Raw genomic sequence first — 23,067 nt, 5'->3', positions numbered from 1 at the left:
AGACGGAAGTCATGCGTTGTTGAAGTGAGATGGTCTAGCCCACACAGCACACTGCAGGGTTTCCCTTCTTCTCCTATTAAATCTGAAAGGCTGTACACCAAGAGGCTAAATGCTGCCCTCTAGAGTTCAAAGTCCTGAATCACAGTTCTCCTGCACCTTGAAGTCTGACTGTTGATTTTAAGGAGTCATACTATATCCTATTTCTCCAAGTTAAACTAGTTTCCTGGTGTGCTAACGAACATGTCTGTGTAAAACAAAACTTAAGGGACAGGAAATGACATCAGCCACAGAGGCTACTGGGAGCTATGTATCCACTGGACAGATAAATCCTCTGAGGCTGGAAGTTTGTGTAGGACTCTGTGCTGCACTGTGGAGCCAAGAATATAACTTTTTGCGGACTTCGCAGACTTCTGGTTTTTCGGATATCTTTGCCCTGGCAGTACTCTTGCGTGTTTTACGGACAAAGCGGAGCTCCGCGAGACAACAATTTCAGGAATTTAGCGCATTGTGACGTCCCAGTGAGCGCGGAAGTCAACATCTCGTGTTTCATCTCCGGTACTTAGACTGAGGAGGACCACAAAAACATGAGTGAGTCATCTTTTTTCACACTTTGGCCACCAGAGTCCCAAATATAAGGATTAAAATGATTAAAAAGTTGATTTTGCATAATATGGGACCTTTAAGCTCTAATCAGCCAAAACATCCCAAAAAATCTGGTATATTTACACATATTTGATGTAAAATAAACATATCTAAAACATATTTTATTTTTGAACAGTTGTAGAAGTAATAGTAGTAGAATTTAGTGATGTTTTTGTGTTTTTATTAAATGTAAAATTTTAAAAATGAGTAAATGTGATGTGTCACCAAAACACTGCCAGCGTTGCTACACCCTCAAGCCACTTGTTGATTAAAGTTAAAACTCCAAGACTCAATTCAGAGTAGCATTTTATGCAAAACTGTTATTTATCTGTCAAACTGGGAGATCAGTGGTAGGAACATGCTACAGACCTGTGCCACACGCCTTGAACTTGGTGCTGTGGCCGTGCAGCAGCAGTGTGAAGACCAAGACCAGAATGACGATGAGTCCCACCAGCGCCATTACCAGCAAGAACCACCACTCCTCATAAAACGGACGTTCTGACAGCGCTGCAGGCAGAGAGAGGGACACGTATCAGATCGATGTCAACTGTTCCTTCGCTGTGGCTCATCTTGATGCTGCAGTCTATCCCACAGGACAGGAAATATTCCTCAGTCTGTGAAGGTTCCTGACTTTTGAATGGAGGCACTTAGTTCCACAGTTCATAAAATACATGTACAAGTTGAAACAAATCACCATGCGTAAGTCTCATTTTCTCATTATTGTGCACACTCAGATAATCTACTATTAACACAAAAAGCTCAGTTGTAGTTTGCAAATCTGCCTCTAGATGGCAACATTTCCAAAGGCAGACAAAGACACTCTCAGTAACTCTCAACAGTGATTGCAGCAGAATTAAAATCCAGTCACACCTCAAGTCAGAACTATAAGACCAAGGGTTTGAATCTGAGCATGGTGTGTGTGTGTGTGTGTGTGTGTGTGTGTGTGTGTGTGTGTGTGTGTGTGTGTGTTTACCAGCGAGAGCAGCAGAGGGTGCACTCGGCTGTCCGTAACCATAGCGATTAACAGCTATGACTCTAAACTCGTAGCTGATCCCCGACCTCAGGCGTTCCATCGGCACTGAAACGGATCTGGTGCTGGGAGGGAGGGGTCTGATGAAGGAATCCCACACACCTTCATCTGGAGGGAAAGATAAGAAAAAAACGAAGCTTCCTTTAGACAATTACAAATGTCATCATTCAAAAAAAAATCTTATTACATTTCAGGCAGTTGTGATGATGATGATCTCCCGGCCAGTGCATTGTTAAAACCATGCTCTTATGTACTATTATCAGGAGTGCAATTATACCACAGTCTAGGGTTTTTCCCGTAGACATCCACATGCTGTATTACACCTCTGGTAGTCTTTATTAGAAAATTGCTGCTGACTTGATTTGCACAGCAGGTCATAATGAGCCCCAGAGAAAGCTGTGCTTAGTAAAGTTTAGTGAAGGGTAGCACTTAACGCCTCTCATGAGTAAAGAAAGGAATGACTGTATCACAGTGAAAAGGAGCCTGTGAGGCAAACTGCGCTGAAGCTCACCTGATGGACGAGCTTCAATGACGTATCCAGTCACAGGTGCTGCACCGGTATCTCCCTCTGACCACTGGATACTGAGAGCAGAGGACGTCTTGGTGATGGACATTTCCACAGGAGAGCCAGGGGAGCCTATGACAACACGCACGCGATTGTTATTCATGTGCCGTACTCTCTGAACATGCAAATCTAGAAGCAGTTGTCACTGGAATGTGTTAAATATGTATTTAATTGCACTTTATTCTGACAGATGTCACTGAACCAGAATATTAGCTGTGCCAGGGGATCTCGAAGTCTCAGACTCTGACAATAAAATGAGAAGCAACTTCTTCAGTATCCTACAAAAGTTCATCTAATCAGGAGCCAGCGATTTTAGCTATTTCTACTGCTATGTCCACACAAATTCTGATATAAAAATGTATAATCTACACTGATTATTAATATACTGAATGATTTCGATGGCGCCATTGCGGCATTCTCGACAACTTAGTTGCGTGAAGGCCAAAAAAAACAAAACTGAAAATATGTGTCATTTTAATCAATGTAATTTTCTAAACATGAATGTCACATACTTGGTGGTTAAAGCTTTCTTGCTGCATATCTCACTTTTCTCTAGCTGTAAATTGAATGGTCAGATATTCAACACATTTGAAAGCATCACCTTGGTCTCAAAAGACATAAGTGGGCTTTTGTCTTTATTATGATTATTTTCTTTTTACATTTCCTTAAACATACCTTGTGCAGGCTGGGCAGTGAGATTTTCTTTTATGGCTGGTCCATAACTGACTGTTAGAGCCTGAACACTGAACGTGTATGTTGCTCCTTTGACAAGGTCCCGGACTTTGAGCCACCGCTGCCAGCTGCCCTTCACGTCCACTGTCACAACTTTACTCACTCCTGCTCGCACACAGACAGTTCAGCAGTAATGTATGTTTAGTCATCATCAACACGGCTCTCTGTGAGTGAGAGTGTGTACTGTATATGAGAGTGTGTGTACCTAGCACAGGAGCTGTGGGCTGGTAGACGACTCTGTAGCCCTCCAGTTGTCCATTAGGAGTGAGTGGAGCTCCCCAAGACACGTTGACACTTCCTCCAGTCACCTCTGAGAAGGACAGGGAGCTGGGCTGACTGGGAGCTGCAGACACATGGTGAATGAAAGGAGGATGGACACAGGAAATATATAAAAAGTAACTTAATATGCTGCTTGCTCGTTCGGGGAAAACAGCCCGTACCAGACTGCAGGGTCCGAGCTCCGCGTGGCTCACTGGCTGGTCCGTCACCGGCTGTGTTAAAGGCCGTCAGTGTGACCAGGTAAGGCATGTAACTGGTCAGGTTGGTGAGATGCACATGGGTATCCGGGACAAAAACCACTTTCACCTTCTCAGTCTCGTTGTGCTTGTCCCGTTCCCAGTAGTGGATCTACAACACACAAATAATCACTGTTAACATTATTGGCTCAGTTCCTAATGATTTGTCTGCTCCTTTTTTTCTTCTCCCCCACTTAAAGGCATGGGTACGGAAGGGTTTTGCATTCACTTGAAAAAAAAAAAAACTCCCGTTTTTCTGAGTAATTAATTTTCGGTTTGTTTTTTTGATTGTTTTTTAGTAGTAGTAGAGTAATTTTGTTCCTGTTTTTCTGTCTAATTTTTTCCTGATTTTCTGAGTAATTATTTTCCTGTTTTTCAGAGCAATTTATTTTTTTGGTTTGTTTTTCGGACACTCGTTGTCTGACAGAGGCGTGTCGACAGGGTGTATTTTGTCGGCACTGTGCCTACAACTTTTTCACAGCATTTTCCCCCTAAATGATTAGAATAAAATATTCAAAACTAGAAAAGCACTCGACCCTGGCGGAGGTCTGCGCTCTCCAAGTCAGGTACGGTAGATAGTTGATGAGGCATGTATGCATGTATGTGCGGGAAGGAGTCACCATAGGTCTATGGGAGTCACTTGAAGGCTCGTGAGAGTTCTCAATAATTCATAAAAGAAACAGAAAAAAATTACTCAGAAAAACAGGAAAATAATTACTCAGAAAATCAGGAAAAAAAATTGACAGATTAAACAGGAAAAAAATATATTGGTCAGAAAAACGGAAAAAAACAAAACAAAAAAAACCCGAAAATAAATTACTACGCTTCCGTAGTTGGGAGATAATTTTTGGGAGAGCATTTTTTACTTAAAAAAAAAAAAGTCCTCTCCACAACCCGATTGTAACCAATTAATTAATGCATTGTCACAAAAATGAAAAATGTCAGTCACCTGTGGAATGGACAGACCTGTAAAAACACCATCTCCGTGCATTAATCCCGTATTAATCAGAAGACAAAGCCAGATCTTATGCTAGCTTGCTAAATCCAACGAGACAACAGGTGCTGCAAATTAAAGATTTTTTTGGGAGTATTTGTTGTATATCTGCATCATGTTGTCATTTGAAGTATCCAAAAAAAGGTAGCCTCTCCTAAAAGTACCCAAAGTTACTGCTCAGTGCTTTTGAATTCAAAATGTAGTCTGCTCAAAGTTTTTAATTCCTGCTCAATAAACTCCCCCCCAAAAAAGTTGGGAAACTTTATAGAGTCAATCATTTCCCCCTTTTAATAATATCTGTTGGTGTTGTATTACATATATTGTTGGAAAACCTGATTACACCTTTACAACGAGGTAAAACTTGTAAAGGATGGTGCTTCTGTGGAATGACCAACACAGCTAAACTTGTGGTTGTCGCCGCCAGAAAATGTGCCAAAATCCCTTGCAATAATCTCCTGTTGGTATTCACTCTTGTTTTGAGCTGAATATCGCTGCCAGGTGTGTGCCAGTCATAGGTGTATGGATCTTCCACACACCCCTACAGTCCCTGACAGTGTAAAATGAATAAAGTGTCAAAAATGGCCAATAATATGTGTTGTTTTATTCCCTCATCCAATCCACCAAGCAACATGCATCATATACTATTATGTCCTTTGCTTCCCTTACTGAACCATGTTTTATAAAGACTATGTTTTACTAGAGAAAACGTTGATTAAAGAGAGTTTTATGCAGAACACGTCCACAGACACAGCAATAATCTCACTGTGGATTAGAACCATTGTTTTCTTTGTTTCAAAACCCTACATTTGGGACTACATTTACAGGATGCATTAACCTTTTCCAGGGTCAAATTTAAGCTCTTTTTTTAAGCACCTCCAGGGTTCATTTTCATTCTTTGCCAGCACCTTTTTACCAATGATAAATATACAGGAATGCATATGTTCTCAAAATGATTATTTCACTTTTCTTATCACAATAAATGTGATGGTATTGTGCTATAAGCAACCAAAAATTGTGTTTCATAATAGTCACATGCAGAAATGTATAGAATACAGAATAGCAAACCATTCAGTGAAAAAAAATTCAAGCACTCTCTCCAAAATTCTCAAGGATTCCAACTGAACCCTGCATTTAAGATGCTTTCAGACATGCAGAGGCGACCGGAGATTCTCCAGAGTGTGTGTGAACGGCAACCTCGGAACAATGTCCTGACCCAGTTCTCTGACATTATCTGGGTATATCACTCTCGAGCAAAAGGATGCTTTAATGCTGTGTCAAATCTATTGTAACTGGTGCAGAATGCTCCCGTGTTTTGAGGGGGCGGAAGCGGCCCTTTTAGCGAAATAGTGGTCGCATTTCTAGCAATATGTCTTGCATTTCATATCCAAAATATTTCAAAGTCAACACTGCACAGACTGGAGCCCTTATTAAGTCACCTGCCAAGTTTGAAGCCTGTCAAGTGAAGTGTTTGACAGATATGTGATTAAGAGTCAGGTGAACAGAATATCCATCGCTGCATGCTTCTACAATTCTTGAGGCTTCTTGACGGGAGTTTTGCAACCGATGTCCATTTTTATAAAGTCTTAAAGAGCCCATATTATACCCTATTACCCCAAGTTAAACTAGTTCCCGATGCCCTAATGAACATGTCTGTGTCATGCTTTAGTCAAAATATCATAAGGATGAAGCACAATAGCAGTTCAATGACTCTGCCAAAACAGCCTTTTTCAGAACGCTCGGTTTTGTGCCTGATCATTTACATGTGAATGAGACCCAGGTAAACACACATCCACTGCTTCCAGGGGAGTGTCGATCTAACTTACTATCCACAGCCATATTGTCGCCACTTATCACCTATTGTCATGCACCGTCGTCACAACCCCCGCTCTGTATACCCCATAGTAATGTCCGTTTACCCGTTGTTACTGCGTTTCACCGTAATGCATAGAGTGACCACGAATTTGGTGCGGCGTGTTTGAAAATTCCTATGCTAGAAAAACACCTTGAATGCACCAGTGTTACTGCAGCTGCAAGTGACGTGTGTGGATCAATAATGAGGAGAGAACGTGGAAACACGACAGAAAGGTAGCCTTTGGTTGAGAAGAAATGTAGGACAACATCTACATCTTTCTGCAGTGCTTTCAAACGCGTGCTCTTCATATTATTGATCCACACATGTCACTCACTAAAGGCCACATAACTGCAGCGGCACGTAACTGGTGCGTTCAAGGTGTTTTTCTAGCACAGGAATTTACATACACGATCAACAACAAAGGGCTTGTGAAGCTTGTGAACATTTTTTTCATAAATAAAATATATCCACTGGACACACAAATCCTCTGAGGCTGGAAGTTTGTGTAAAACACTGTGCTCCGCTGTGCAGCCACTCTTCCTCCCTCGCCTGCACTCTCGTATTTCACAGGGACAAGGAGGAGCTACAGTGGAGCTCTGAAGTACTCTGCCTGGCTGGGTGCCAACATTCACGGTGAAATGCTCGCTATGTCGTAATTCCGCGGTAGGTCTAAACATCGTGTGTTTTATCGCCTATACTTACACTAAGTGAAAACCACTAAAACATGACTGAGTCTTGTTTGTCCACATTTTGGGGACTGGTATGGCCCCCTGAGTCCCAAATATAAGTACTAAAATGATTAAAAAGTTGATTTTGCACAATATGGGCCCTTTAAAGTATACACTCTTAAACTCACGATCCAAACCATTAGACGAATAATAGATAAAATGGTGGTGACAAGATTTCATCTCATTATGGTTAATGTATTCAAAGCTTCAAGTTCAAATTCAGTTGAGGAAGTTTCACAACCTGAGATATTGAACGACTTTGATAAGCACTCAATGACAATTTGCAAGCTCATTAAAAGCTTGAATCCTATCATGTAATTGTGGCCTTGATGAACCCATTTTTTTTTTACTGCAATTTCTCATTGGGATGCACAAACAAGATGGATGCAAAGTGAGAAATTGTCTACATTTTAATGTTAAAACTTAAGTTTACTTGCTTTGCGTAGAATAAATATAGACCCAGTATGTGCACTGAGATATTTAATGATACCCAACATTTAACAAGGGGGCTTTTTTGTTTAATTTAATATATGGACAGTGGGAGTATACTAATGTTTTTATTTGGCAATTCAATGTTAGATTGTTTTTTTTGTTTGTATGGATGTAACATACAGTCAAACTATTTTTTTTAATAACCACTTCTGGACCATAAACTGCCTCTGAGCGGTTTGGTTTTTAAAGTAAAACCACAGCCAAGAGCTACTTAAAGGGTCCATTTTGTTATTATTCCTAACAGAATGCACTACAAAGCATCATAAGGTATATTTACAACGTCCAACTGGGAAGCAGCAGCTCGCGAGCAGCACTTGAGGGCAGCATTAAACCATCGCTCTCCTCCTGCAAGCTCCCAGAATAATGAGATGCAGAATATCTCTTCCATTAACTCATCTCAAAATGAAATGTTATACATTTTGGATTAAAAAAAAAAAGAGGAGACAATATCTCTTATAATTATTCATTCTAATGGTTTAGTGAAATTTCATTTTGTAAACCATCTTTGTCAGCCATTTTGGATCTATTCTGGTATTTATTATCACTGTGAGACAGATAACATTAGTCTACAAGAGAATTTTATGTTGCAAGGAATGAGTGTGATTTTGATATAATGAGGAAAGAATATAAAAAGGTTTTTTGTACAAACTCTTTTGTTAATTGCATTTTTATTTTTTATCCAACCTTTATACATATACATATATATACACAGGTGATCTCACCCACGCTCTTATTTTTAAAGAGCCCTGTTTAAGACAGAATAAAGTATTGGAGTATAAGTATTAAAACAAAAGGTTCTTGTTTAATATCTAATTTGCATTGAGGTTTTTTTTTTTTTTTTGCTGCTCAAATGAACATTTCATCAAGTGCAACATTACCCATCATGAGCAGTGTGTTTAACAAGCCCTTTGGGGCATTTCAGTAAACTTAATCTGTCAATAATTATCCTGCAGTGAAGTGTGTGCTGCTCATCCAACAGGTCTGAACCCATACATTTGGTTTAACATTCTTTTTTCTTTCCTTTATTTCTCTCGCCTTAATCTCCTTATCCTCCTCTGCCTCATAACCCCACGCCCCCCTTTGTCCACCCATCTCTGGTAGTTGAAACATTATTCCCTCAATTCTATTCTCTAATCAGGATTCTACAGGGATCACTCGCCTGTCTCATTCCTTCACTGCGCAAATATTACATTCCCTCCTTTCTTCTATATTCCTCCCCTATTCCTCCCTCTACTCCTGCAGAAATCAATGTGTCTAAAGCAGGACAGATAACCTTGTGTTTGAAGTACTAAGAGCGAGGGGGTGGATAGGGGAGTTAAAGAGGGAGACAGGCAGAGGAGTGATATTGAAACCATTAAAGGATATTCAGATTCTTCTTCTAACTTAATTCTCTCTCTCTCTCTCTCTCTCTCTCTCTGGTGTCTCTATAGGGCACTTGAAAGTGCAGCCGAGCAAAACCCCTCCAAGACAAGAGGGGAGATATTTTAAATACAGACAGAAGCAGCGTTGTACATCTCATACTCTGACTACTGGCCGGTGTGTGTGTGTTTGTTTACTGTGTTGTGCAGTGTGTACCTGCCACAATGATGTTTGTACTTGTTATTGAGTGTGCGTCACCTTGTATCCTTGGATGAGTCCATTCTGGGTCTCAAGGGGGGGTGTGTCCCAGGTCACTTCCAGGGTGGAGGGAGAGCCGGCGGACACTTTGATAGACTGCGGGGCGACTGATGGAGCTGCAGCAGGAGAAATGCTTCGTTAGTCAGGTACTCCCTCTGTGTGTGTGTGTGTGTGTGTGTGTGTGTGCAGCTGGGTGCAGAGAAGGAAGTTGCTAAAATATTCTCTATTCTTCCAATTAGAACGGGCCTAAGGCAATACCTTGTTACTCTACTGTACCAAACATATACATGAACACCCAGCAGTGTGCACCTGAGGCTAGAGAAAAGGCCATATCACCCTATTTCATCATCCCCCTCCATCCAACCTTTTCCTCCCTCCTCTCTCCCACTCCTGCTGCTAATCCTCACCTCTCAGTCCAGTGTGATATGTATAACCTACTAAACTTTGCGCACACACACACATGCATGCACACACACACACACACTGAGTGATTACACATGCAGGGTTGCTCTGATGGAGAGAGAGAGAGAGAGTGTGAGATTATAAGAGAAACTTCAAAAATGTGTGGGTGTTGCAATCATAAAGTGCAAATCTGTGCACCTGCACTGTTTGGACACTCTCCCATTTGCCCACAGGGCAGACAAGGCGACAGAGGACGCCGTGGCCTTCCTGCTGCACCTCCTCCTCTGGCACATGAGGCTCTTTCGCCACCATGCTCTTTATCATCAGATGTCCCATCTGATGACAGGTCTTTTTTTTTTTAAATGCACTTTTTCCTCGGTGCCAGACGACAACGTGATCAGGTGGGCGTGACAGCATTACCTGTACACACCACTTACACTGATGCACCGCAAGGATATGTGCTGAAAGCCTGCTGCTCATCAGTGAATCCACTGACCTCGCTTATACCACCACTTACCTACGATTCCCTGCTGATGCTGCCACTCTGACCACCAAGGCTGTCAGGTGTTATCACATACACATTCAAACTTGGAGTACAATTCAAACTTCACTTTTAAAATATCTAAATATACAGCCTAGAAGCCCCTGAGACTGTCTTCGTTATTAATTTGTAATTAATACGTCATCCAGCAGAGGGCACTGTGGCTGCAGCTTTGCCCTAGATCCATTTTTAACCTCCTCTTGTCCCTAAAATAAGACAGTGATGTTATGCCGTAAAGAAAATAGGAGGAAGCTAAACCGTCCAACCGTCCAAGTGGACAATCATGACACAAAAGCATCTGAAAAGCAGCCTGTGGAAGTATTTCAGGTCCAAACCAGAGATAACAGAACAAATCTGTGTATTCAGGTGTTGGATTCACCCGAGTCAGGGGAAGAGCAGAGAGGTCAGGGTCACGTGACTAATGGTAAGAGCAATAATCTTTTAAAATAAGAATTTTTCAAAAGTGCTTTATGAATGAACCTGGGTTGCATAATAAATCATGTTGTCAGGCGTTTGTGTGTGATTTATCTGAATATATTTCAAAGGAATTGTGTGATGATTTTTGGAGAAAATGACAGCTTTAATTAATTATCGGGTGGCATGCGAGGGCTGCAACTAATCTGCAGTATAAAGATTTTAAAAATCAAAGAATGTGACGGTTATTTTCTCGAGCAATCGTTTGGGCCATGAAAAGTCAAAATGCCAAATCTGGAAATTATGATGTTCTGAAATGTCTTGTTTTGTGCACAAAGTTATTTACTTGATGAATGATTTCTTTATTATATGTAGAAACCCCCCCAGAAAATATTCACATTGAAGAAGCTGAAAAACCTGAAAAGCATTCAGATCGATTAATCGATTCTAAAATCAGTTGACCATTCATTTAGTAATGCATGAATAATGAATAAAAAGGACTGTGCCATAGAGCTGAAACGATTAATCGATGAATCGATTATTAATCGATTACTAAATTAATCGCCAACTATTTTGATAATCGATTAATCGGTTTGAAGCTTATTTCATGATTAAAACAAGATTTCTGATTGTTTCAGCTTCTTAAATGTGAATATTTTCTTAGTCTTTGCTCCACATAACAAAGAAATTATTAAAACTGAATCATTTTGGTTTGTGGACAAAACAAGACATTCAAGAACATCGTCATTTCCAGGTTTGACAAACACTGATCAATTTTTTTTTTAACATTTTCTGACATTTTATGGACCAACCGATTCATCGAGAAAGTTGCAGCTCATACAACTCATCCAGTGTGTGAAATACATGTATGTATTTGCTCTCCAGTCTGTCCATAGTTTGACTCTGAAAGTTAAACCAGGGGTTGGGCCATCACAACAAAACAGATGAGCTTAAACAGCTCATCAAAGTCAATGTTTGTCAATGGGGGCACAAGGAGACGTGGACAATGACTGACAAGAGCAGTGAACCAGACGAGACAGACAGACCGAAAGCAGAGACAAAACAATCTCAACTCTCAGTTACGAGTTTCTTCTCGAGATTTCAACCGTATCACACGTCCTCACAGCAGATGGAGTTCTATGAATGAAATCACGGTGGGCTCAACAGATCCACCTCCATATAAAACAAATCCATTCCATCTGCCGCTGAAGACCATGTGATAACGGTTGAAAGTCCTCCAGATTTAAACGAGTCGACCTCAAGTTCGGGGAAAAAAAAAAAACCAACGACATTTGTCTATGTAGAAAAAAAAAGACTTTCAAACTAACTGTTTCCTTTATGTAGTGAAAATGCAACTTTCTAACAACACACAGGGGAGACAGCGAGCTCAAAACAACAACAGCAACAGTAAAACTGCTTTTTTGGCAATATATCTCAGCAGTGTCAGCGCTCAATAACAAGATATGTAAATCACATACAGATGGTGTACCAACTTTTACGGCTTGTTTCAGTTTTCACTTACCTGCCTCTCCGACAGACACCTCGAACGGAACGGAGGGCGGACTCTCCCCGATGATATTGTAGCTTGTCATAACAATCAGGTATCGTTTGAATTTCTTCAGCTCTGTAGAGAAATGAGACCACTTTTAAAACTTTTACACGTCATGCATGTCAAACACACGCCACGGTTCTCATTGGGATTTATTTTTAAAAACTAAAAACAAGAAAAGTCCCCAGAGCTTTACTTCCCCCGTTAATTCTTGAGTTACTTACGTGTCAACTCGAACTCTGTTAGCGAGGCACTGCTGACGGTCTTGAAGGTGCTCTTGGCTTTAGAAGAGTGAGAGGAACATGGGAGAGAGTGAGTAAATCGATAAATATTTCACGTTCATCAATAAACTGTGGAATTATAATGCTGCTGCTTTATGAAATTACTCTGAAAAGACTTATGTTTCAGGAGTAAAGTCTGACTCTGATGGTTACAGAATCTAGTCATGCAGATACTCTATGCAGTGAACTATAAAAGTACTGTGCAAGTGTGCATATTAATATTAATTCTTGCAATGTGGATGAGAGAAATGGCCCAGTGAGGGTCATTATAGTGACACAGTTCCTCCCTGATCCCTGCTCTGATGTGAAAGCAAGCTCTGATCTTTTCTCTTTTTTCTTTAAAAAAACAACTTTTTCTTAAACACGTACAACCTTAATGACAACATTACAAAATGGATTACATAAGAAAGACATTAGAGACACTCAAGTACTGCCTGGGTGTGTTTATTAAACATGTGCAAACTATTTTCTGTGTGATTTCAAACAATCCCAGCTGACATAGGGCGATAGGCGGCTTACACCCTGGACAGTTCGCCAGTCCATCGCAGGGCGAAAGCTACTGACCAATTCACCTAATCCCCATATTGCATGTTTTTGGACTGTGGGAGGAAGCCGGAGATGCCGGCGAAAACCCCCACACACACGGGGAGAACACGCTAAGGCTCTTGTTCCGACCAGGTCGTAAACCCGGTTCCTCCTGCTCCAAAGTCAAGAGTGCTACACCAACCGTGTGGCCCCAAATTCACTACAGTTCAATTCAATTTAGAAAAAACAAAACAAGTGTTTTCTTAATTGAATTGAATTGGCTCGTAGAGCAAAACAAAAACACCATTGGTGAGCAGATGGCATTTCTAATGGAATATGTTCTTTCTGAGAACAAGTATTGAGCCTATCGCGCCATGTTTGTAAATTATACACAAAGTACACACTGTGTTATTGGAGTACAATTAGACCACACTTCACTGAATATGAAAACAAAGCTCTCTAAAAGCACCAAATAGCTAATCCCCCCGTAAAAAAAAAGAAAACGTTCAATACAGCTTAGCTACTGTTATTACAAATTATTACTAAATATTAATCCACTTGCTTGGAACTATAGTGGTCACACTCACCCTTTAAAGAGTTTCTTTTACTACCATCTCCAAAACCAAAAACAAGTGAGCAAAAATGTAAATAATGCATTGAGCAATGATTTAATTAGCTTCAATGAGATCTGCAGGAATTACCATGCTTGACTAACTAACTTACAACTGCACTTATAACCACACGTTACTTCCAAGTCCACGGAAATAGAACTGTGTAATGTAAGCAAAGCAGCTTCATGCAGTTTTCCGAAATATATTGATCTTCATTTGAAAGATCTGAAGCCGGTTCATAAAATCCTGAAACTGATCTTTAAATACATGCCATTTCCTATGTCCTCTGCACAGATCTTGCACAATTTGTCGCATTAACTCGTGGAACTATCTTCAAAACCGAGCAAAACTGGCATAGAAACTGAAATTACTCTAAATGACTCAAGCAGAGATGATTTTTAAATTCATTATCTTTAATGTTTTAATGCAATAAACTGCATTGTGTGTGTTGTTGATGTGTGTATTTAAGACATTATCCTGTGTTATTGTTATGGAATGTATTAAAACCAAGTCAGAGAATAAATTGGTGGAATTAGTTTGCCACCTACAGAGGATAAAACCTGGCAATGAAAGCAGTGTTTATCTACTTCTCTCTGCAAGCAAGTGAAACCAAGACACTAAGGATTGGAAGTGATAAAAGTGGCACTGTTGTCTCTGTAAACTACGTGTGCATCATACGAGAGAGCATACAATTTGACAGGCATAGCATGAGCATCACTGCTACTCACTTGTAATGAGGGAATTTGTGCTGTTGTTTTTGGTTGTGTGGACTTCTGCTTCAGTGGACGTGGAGGTGTTTACTGGAAGCTCTCTGTAGTACAGCCGGTATCCAGTCAACACCCCATTAATGCTGTCATCACTAGGAGGCTGGAGACATGCACAGTTAAAGAAAGAATCCATATTAGGCGTAAGGAACTATTAGTTATCCATTTCTCAAATAGAAACATCTAAGAATAGATGCTCTGCAGTATGCTAAGAAAGTTTTCATTTCCTTGGTGCCTGGCAGGGAACTGGCAGGCTGGCAGAGCACTATTTTAACAGCAGGGTCTACTTTAAAGGGCTGCTGTGCACAGACAAAGTAATGCTTCAGTGGCTTTGGCACTCTTGTAAAGGATGATGAAATTGCTGGTGACTTTGTTTTTTCACGGCCTTCTTCTACTTTGATATAAGGCCAGAAGGAGCAAGAGAAGACATTTCCAAACAGAGGAGGAAGAGTGACAAGCACTGAAGTTGCCAGGCTGCATTTACTGACTATCCTCACATCACCATGGCTCTCAACCACCTATCATTCTCCATGACTCCATACTTTTCTTTCTTTTTCTTCCATTGATGGACACTGCCGATGTTTGCCTCTCCTGCCCTCTAACATCTCTCCTGCCGGTATATTGTCAGTAAGACTGAACACTTTTCTCTTCTACCCAGGGCTGGCATCTGTCCCTCCATCTGTCCAGTCTGTCTCGTCAGAAATAATGATCATTTCACACCCCTCTTTTCACCTGGCATTAATCAAATTGTGCATCCTCCTCCAAGTTAGTGCGCTCAGACTTTTTGAGTGTGCATATTATACTGTATATGTGGAAAAAAAACCATTACCTTCCACTGCACCAGAACTGAGGTAGTAGTCGTTGGTTTCACTGTGAGGATCACTGGAGGCTCATCAGGCACTTGAAAGAAAATGCAAAGAGAGAGAGAGAGTGAGGAAGAAAAAGACAGAGAAAGGCAAGCTTCCATCCACCTCCTATCACTTCCTCTCTGTGATGTTTTACACATCTACATGTTCCCCCTTGTTTTCCACTTAGTCCCCCCCCACCACCCGCTGTTCCATCTGCGTCCCAGTCTCTCACCATCCTGCAGAGTTGTCACAGCTTCCGTCTCTTTGCTGAAGACGCTGTCGCCTACATCGTTAGTGGCCAGCATCCGGAACTTGTATGATGTAAAGGCCTTCAACCTATAGAAAGAAACACGTAGATATGGAGAAAAAGCATATAAATACACTCAAACATTATTATTTTTTTTTTAACAGTACGGATTCAGGAATAAAGCTGATATTTCCGTTTTAGCTCAAGCATAAATGATCAATTTGTCCCTCTAGAATGTGTGAAATGCTCCTGGATTTGTTGCACAATGATCCTCGTGCTATTTCTCAATCTTGTTTGAATGTGATTTTATCATTTTGCTAACTGATGAGGGTACTGCACACACACTAGTAGCCACAACTCGACAATTACTCCAATGACTGCAAGGTTTTTATAATTCTGCTGCAGCTACAGGCACGTCTTGTCGGAGAGTTTCCTCGACACCAGCTGCGCCTTATGATCATCAATCAACAGTTGTCAGTAAAAACTTTTCTCAGCACTCAGTGGATGCCCCAGGTGTTAATGCAAGTCTCACAGTTTTTGATATTAAAAATGCGACAGGTGAAAATTGCACCTCAGTGCCTCGTCTTAGCCACGGGGCTGTCCTTCAGTCTCCTAAAGTCTCACAGCTGATACACGGACCGTCTTATTATTAGCTTGTCAGTTACCAGAGAAGCATTTTGAATTGCACTTCAGATGAATAAAAGAGCATTGCGAGGATCTGTGAGACCTCTAAACACTGGCTTGTGAACTTCTCCTTTTCCGTTACACACAAAAAAAGGCTCTTTTGTTTATAAGATACAGAGAATACTGTTCTTTAAACCATTACAAGCCGGGTCAAAAACTCCACCAGGTACCTTCAACACCTTAGAAGTAACTGGAGATCCATTTTGCTCATTTCTCACAGGCATGCTTTACTTTTACGGTGCTCTCTGAAGTTCCCACAGTGTTGAATAATTATTATTATCGTGCACCTTTGCTAATTGTCTCCCCTGCCAGTGCAATGTGAACCCATTAATGAGCACAGAATTTTAATTTACATACATTATTGCATTTATTCGAAATCAATTTACTTACAATCTGCCCAACAAACAGATCCATTGTGTCTGGCTTAGCAAAAGTGCTGCACAGTTCCTGTGTAACATGCGTCCTCTCCTTTACATTCTGTTGATGTAACTTCTTATTAACTTAACAGAGTCAATTGTATAACTTATGCAGTGGCGGTTGCTGGTTTATAAAACAGGGGAAGCTCATTTCAAGCCCAATTATTTGTACACAAATTCTTACATAAATTCTGCAAAAGAAAAACTACTACAAGGAAACGTGATAATTATGTAAAACTGAAATGGTCTATATCGCAGAGCAAATAACACACAACTACCAGCAACTTTTGTTGACAGACAAATCCACACAGGATTGAGGCAGAAAAAGCTCCACTGTTGTGCATGTTTCTGTTAGGTTCAACGTCAATCAAAAACTGGTTCCGCCTTTCAGACTAGTTACTCCAATCGTCGTGCAGAAGTCCAGCATCCACACCCGTCACCCGCCCACTGCTCAACTGACTCCCCAGAGAAGCTGAGCTTCCGTGGAAGTGACGTTTAATCACCACAGACGTCGAGCTCACCACAGTGAAAACAACCTATTCTGTGTCGTCCCATAAAGAACAGTTGAAGCGAGACTTTAAGTGGTTTTAATGCCGAGGCTGCTACAGGAATACGGAAATCACGTAAGACGATCCGTGATAAACAGCTGATTCTGAGCGAACTAGTGACACATTCTAGTGCATGTTAAAGGTGCATTATGTTATCAATCTAAAGCAACTGGCCATAAAATCCTCCTAATATGTCACAGAGACTCAGGAATAATGTTCATATAAAAAACAGAACTCAAAAAAATATTTTGCAGACTGCAAATGATGTTTATATTTTGAAATCATGTTTTAGCATGTGGCGCCACCTCCCGCTGTCTGCCAATCATTGCAATCAGTAGAGTCTCAGCTGCAGAGCAACCACTGGTTGCCAGTTACGTCAAAAAACGAAGACCAAAAAGACCTCGGTATTTTGAATTTGAATGTAGTAACCGTTTTTTGGCCACATTCTCTCATATTGCACCTTTAAGTGTTGAAAATAAAATACAACACAGTACATATTTGATGACATTTTTCACTAGAGCAACCGCCACTGGATTTGTGACAAAAACCTTTTCCAGCCACACATCTACCAGCAACGGTCCTCTATAGACTTTATTTACAGAGTGATTGGAGACTGCAGAGGACCAGTTAGAAATTCAGCAGGCATCAGAAAAAACTGCTCAAGAATCTTCCTGTATAATAATGAGCCAGGCCCAATAAGGGACAGAAAAAGACCCTGTGGGCTTGTGGGTATCATAGGAATAGAACATCAAAGGACCAAGCTCAGAGAGGGTGGAGAACCAACAGCGCAGGGAGGATGTTAAGGACAGTGTTTGAAAGTCTCTCTCTCTGTGCATGTGTGTGTGCGCGCATTAGCCTGGAGACTTCGATGTTTTGGTTCCAGAGACGTCTCAGTGGAAAACAACAATTACGGATAGATAACAACTAAGTATGAGTGCGAGCATGCTGGGATGTAAGCTAATTCCTCCAATCTGGGACTGTAATGAAAGCGTTCAGCGATAGAATGAGCTCAAAATCAGCATCAACACAAACACTGTCATCACGGCAGATCGACTCTCCCCGAGGCAGGTCTGAAACGGGCCGATTCGGACGACGTCGAGAGAACAGATCTCGGTGCCTAAAATAGTGATAGGTTGTGGAGAGGCACACACAAACACAAATAAGCCTCATCATAGCCATGCTACTCAGGCTGCTGGAGTAGCCATTCAGTCTGACCACTGTCACCTGCTGCCATAATGACAGCCTCAATGGGCACGGAGGAGAGGAAAGAGGGATAAAGACAGAGGAGTGGGGAAAAAAAAAAGGACATTCAATAGCACTGGAGCCCTCGTTCATAGGATGAGCAGAGATGCTGTTTGAGGATGCACGAAGGTAAGAAATGCATGACGGATGGATTTTGAACACACTGACTATTGATGGATAGATGGAAGTGGTGACAAAAAGGAAAATTAGATGAAGAGTGGATAAATGGCAGAGACAACCTTGAAAGCATGAAGGCAGAAAGAATTGACAGGAAAAAACCCACAGCGCATGTCCTGCTGTGCCTGTGTGATTAGATGACTCTGTATTTCTGCTGTGATTATGATGAGGTTCAAACTTTTTTTTTAGCTCCACAAATCTTTTTGTAATAAACAAACACAGTTCTTAAGAATTCATGTCATCTCCCTCTCTGCCCACTCTTGTGATGCATAAAAATTACACGATTTCCACATATTGCTTCAACAAGTCCAGTCTTAATAGAAATGAAATCAAATAAAAATAAACTCCAAGGAAGCTTAATATGACTTAGCTGACTATTGTATGAGCCCTGTACCCTATTAGACTCTGCAGCTGTGCCTTTAAAGCCTGCTCCACACACACACACTGCACATATTTTCGGTCCTTGTCCTAAATATGCACTTGCTGGCCACACACGGCACTGAGCTGGAGGATATTGAGGTAAAATTGTCAAATCAGAATATTATTTACTTCTGAATTAAGCTCCAAGACCACTTCAACTTGAGAAAAGTGTTCTCAATTTTTCCTGGACCGCACCGAAGGTCAGATTGTAATAATCAATGTTTTCAAAATGCTATCTTGGTTGGTCTTGCTGGGGTTGCTGGAATAAAACTCTCACAAATCTTTTTTTATTTTGCAAAGATCAGGACACAGATGTTAACAAGAGGCTAAAATCAAACAACATATGCGGCCATGCTGCAACAGTTGTGAATGAACTTTGTAATCTACAATTTAATATTCAAGCACCACTTTAACACTTGACAGCGGGTGGTTCTGAAGCAGTGTTGCCAACTTCCTGATAAAAAAAAAAGAAAAAGGAATCACATTCTCTAATACTGCACTTTATATAGGCTACATAACCCCACACACTAGATTTTTGCAATCTTTGTTTTTCTTTTGTCGCCTGAGCAGTATCCTCTTGTTGCCATTTTACCTTTACATGTCGCTGCGTCTCTGCTGCTATGACACACAGGACTCACAGTGACTCAGACAGCGTTAAAAGTGCCTATTTTCTGTTGGACAGATTTTTCCGTCATGGTTTTGCACTGACTTGATAATCAAAAATGAAGAAACGAAGTGTGTTCCGTATCTGTTCAATACAGAAAACCTGTTTTATCTTTCAAATATGGAACAAATCCTCATTTTACGGAACGGTTGGCAACCGTGGTAGTCTGAAGCTTGGTGTTGGAGGTAGCTATCGGAGGTTAGCAGTGTGCGTCGTGGCTAAAAGTTGCTCAGGTGATGGTGATGGTGATGACATGTCCGCCAAAGTGGGAGAACAATGTTGTCAGAGTTCTTTGGGCTGTGGGCCACACGTCATGTGATTGATGATTTTATTGGCTGAACATTTCCAAACTTGTACCGCACACGATGCAGTTCCATGGCGCTTGACATCCATTCAAAATGAATGAGAAGAGTTTCAGTCGACACTTTTGCTGTCCAGCATTTTTCTGTGGAGTTTGCACATATGTTACATCATTTTAGACCGCTAAGTAACTGCACTCAGGTGTGAATATGAGCATGAACTGTGTCTGTCTGTCCTGTGATAGACTGGCTTCTCTTTGCTTCTTGCACACTCGTCAGCCAGGAACGGCTCCAACTTCCCCCGCATCCCTCAAAAAGTGAAGTGGCATAGCTAATGGATGAATGGATGGATGTTTGGGGGAGGAGGTTTAAGCAAACAATGAACCGACTATCAAAAATAAAAAGCAGTGTGATCGCACAAACAGCATGTTGGTGGGCATGTGTTTGTGTGCAGCGTACCTGTCAACGCTCCACGCCGTCACATTGTGTGGGATGTTGGTGATGTGTGTGCTCCAGTCCGCATTGGGCAGCTGTTTGACCTGCAGAGTGAAGTACCTCAGGGGAGAAGAGCCTGAGCCCCCTATCACCCAATGAAGGCTGAGCGAGTGAGACTCTACCCCGTCCTGAGGGATGTAGAGCTTCCTTGGTGGCTGGGGACGCTCTGTGGATGTGGTGAAAAGGGGGAAAGAGGGGAGATGAAAAAGAGGGAGCCACGGGGAGATGAAATGGGCAACGGGGAGATGAGAGGGAAGAAAGAGAAGGTAGAATAAAGTGAAGTGGCAAAGACAGGGACAGGGGATTCAAAGGGGAGGGAAGAGAGAGAAAAACAGTTTTTCCTCAGTAACTCAAATATATTCTGGCAAATTATAAAACCTATTCATACATACAATCTTTTAGTGGTTTAACATTCAGTGGCTGTTCTATTTGATATGGGAGTCAGTATTGGTTAGTAGTGCGATACTGGTGAAAATCTCTGTATCAGATCCAAAAATCCTAGATATCACTTGCTTCACTATGCATAGACAATGTAAATAAAAACCAGCTAAAGCATTTTAGTTGAGTCATGCTTGAGCTGTTTGTTTTCTTCTTTTGGGGAGAACAATATTTATTACACAGTAAGAGAATTATGTCTTTGAAATGACATGGAAAAAAAAAGTGGTCCCTCGTTGAAATTCAGGTAACAAATTTAAAGGACAGAGTTATCTCCCAAACAATACAAGGTACTAGATGCACAGAACAAAAGGGAATACTGGCCAAACTACCCACGACTTATCTTCATTGCAACAATGTGTGTTTGTAATGGAGAAAAGATGCAGATGCCTTGACCTTTTTTCACTGACAATTTAAAGAATAAAACCTCACAAGAAAGGTCTCGGTGTGATTACAAAGGTGTTGCGCCTCCAGATCAGCATCAACACTATACATGTAGGTGTTTTATTTTTGTTTGTTGTTTTTTAAAAGAAACCTATTCTGTGCCATCCCATAGAGAACAGTTGAAGCTGAGCTTCAAGTGGTTGTAATGTGGAGGCTGCTACTGGAATACGAAAATCACGTAAGATGATCCATCATCTGTGATAAGCAGCTGATTCTGAACAAAATGTTAAAGGAAACCGCTTACATCGCAACTGTAACCAGGTTATGTAAATGTATGTAAATGCGTGTGCTTTTTGCCCTGTGTATTATCTATATTCAACATGTTTCTCCTCTCATTAATTTGTGTTTGTCCTCTCATTTCCCTCCAATCTGTAGCTGTAAACATTAAAATGAATTGTGCCCCATCCAGGACAAATGGAGACGATCATGGGCCACGTGCTGCAAATAGCTTGTAACACAGCTTCATTTACATCACTGTGACTGTTGCACTGCATTCATACAGTGGGTTTAAACGAAACGATACGTCCAACCACTGCAGCACAGAAGAAACAACATTCTGAGCACATTGCCAGTGTCTGTGTGTTTGTCTGCATTCACTATTGAATTAGAAGACGAAAAATGGGACTCGGTGAGTCGGTGTTCGTGGCTGTGTTGGTATCGTGGGTGTGTAGTAAGTATACAGGTGAACACACACATGTGGACACAGACACAGGAACACACAGCTGGAGGCATAACTTTTCAATTTCAGGGGCAGCAGGTTATTGATTGAGTCTAGGAATAAAAGCATTATCAATTCCCCTTGAAGTTGAATTAATCTGCACGTTACGTTCTAAAGCATATGCACAGGCGCTCAGCGTGTGCACACTGACACCGACAGCCAGCCTTATCGTTCTTCATTCATCCTTATCACAAGTAATTTAAGTCAAATTTGTCTCACTTACTCCCTCGTGTGCTTAATCTTCCTTCCTTTCAAGACTCGACTATTCTCTCCCACTTTTGTTTTCCTGATACCATCTGTGTCTCCCTGTCTGCTCTCCTCTTGTTCTGTTCCACAGTAAAGATCATGTTCTGATAATTACCTCATAATTGTCAGAACAAGTGTTGCCCTTTTAGCACTCACGTGGCTGTTTATTGCTACGCAAGGGGAGAGGAGGAGAGCAGAGAGAGAGAGAGAGAGAGAGAGAGAGAGAGAGAGCGTGTGATGTTCAGATCTGCGCAAACAGCTACAAGTGGGTAATACTCACACACAGACAAATGCTACCTCTCTTAGATTTTGACATTTATTGTATTGCACGGACACTCAGATACATAAATGATGATGACGACACATCATTCTTCATTTCACACTGCTCACTTCAAGTACAGTAGTTTATTTGTTGTGAGCATAATTGCCTAAATGTGTGTATTCAATCTAGCATTAATTTAACTGAAGCTTTAAATCTCCCCTCTGTGTAGGTGTTGCCAGGCTTAAAGATGTGATCACTCACAGTCACCAATAACACTCTTAAGTGTCCATGTCACTGGGAGAACTGGTGTTATTTAGTATGATGTGTAATTGAATAGATTTAGGTTTGTTTGTTTTGGCTACTCTGGTTTTCATTAATTACATGTTTCAGTTTATAGTTTCTTTTGTATTGTTTAAAGGTGAAGTAAGTAGTTTATAGTGCCATCTAGAGGAGAGGCTGAAATTTACAACAAAGAACTGCTCCTCTGCTCACCTCCTCCCTTCCCTGAGCGCTACGGTATCCTCAGCCGGTCAAATGTCGTCCTCGTCGTCTTTCTCCGTGTCAGCAGATGAGGTTTGTGAGGCGAGGGAGAGGGCGAGCCACCGCGGCCGTAGCAGACGAAGCGGAGAGAGTGGAGGCGGGACTTCCGCTACAAGTAACGCGACGCT

At 41.2% G+C, this 23,067-nt stretch overlaps 1 protein-coding gene across 1 annotated transcript in view; it reads right to left on the bottom strand.

Moving 5' to 3' along the window:
* The window catches only part of sdk1a (sidekick cell adhesion molecule 1a), a gene marked incomplete at both ends in the record, with an annotated part of 322,636 nt that overhangs the window by 5,071 nt on the left and 294,498 nt on the right, over positions 1–23,067 (bottom strand). Inside the window, 13 exons of the mRNA XM_083909607.1 lie at positions 1,012–1,149; positions 1,616–1,780; positions 2,184–2,309; positions 2,913–3,074; positions 3,175–3,312; positions 3,410–3,596; positions 9,168–9,283; positions 12,047–12,148; positions 12,298–12,354; positions 14,219–14,357; positions 15,084–15,154; positions 15,335–15,438; positions 20,259–20,460. Of these exons, the coding sequence (XP_083765733.1) occupies positions 1,012–1,149; positions 1,616–1,780; positions 2,184–2,309; positions 2,913–3,074; positions 3,175–3,312; positions 3,410–3,596; positions 9,168–9,283; positions 12,047–12,148; positions 12,298–12,354; positions 14,219–14,357; positions 15,084–15,154; positions 15,335–15,438; positions 20,259–20,460 (1,707 nt within the window). The remainder of the gene's footprint in view (positions 1–1,011; positions 1,150–1,615; positions 1,781–2,183; positions 2,310–2,912; positions 3,075–3,174; positions 3,313–3,409; positions 3,597–9,167; positions 9,284–12,046; positions 12,149–12,297; positions 12,355–14,218; positions 14,358–15,083; positions 15,155–15,334; positions 15,439–20,258; positions 20,461–23,067) is intronic.

Source organism: Microchirus variegatus, assembly GCF_963457635.1.
Source record: "Microchirus variegatus genome assembly, chromosome: 23".
In the NCBI taxonomy this organism is placed as follows: Eukaryota; Metazoa; Chordata; class Actinopteri; order Pleuronectiformes; family Soleidae; genus Microchirus; species Microchirus variegatus.
The sequence above is the reverse complement of the archived record's forward strand: the minus strand, read 5'-3'. Positions and strand labels throughout refer to the sequence as shown.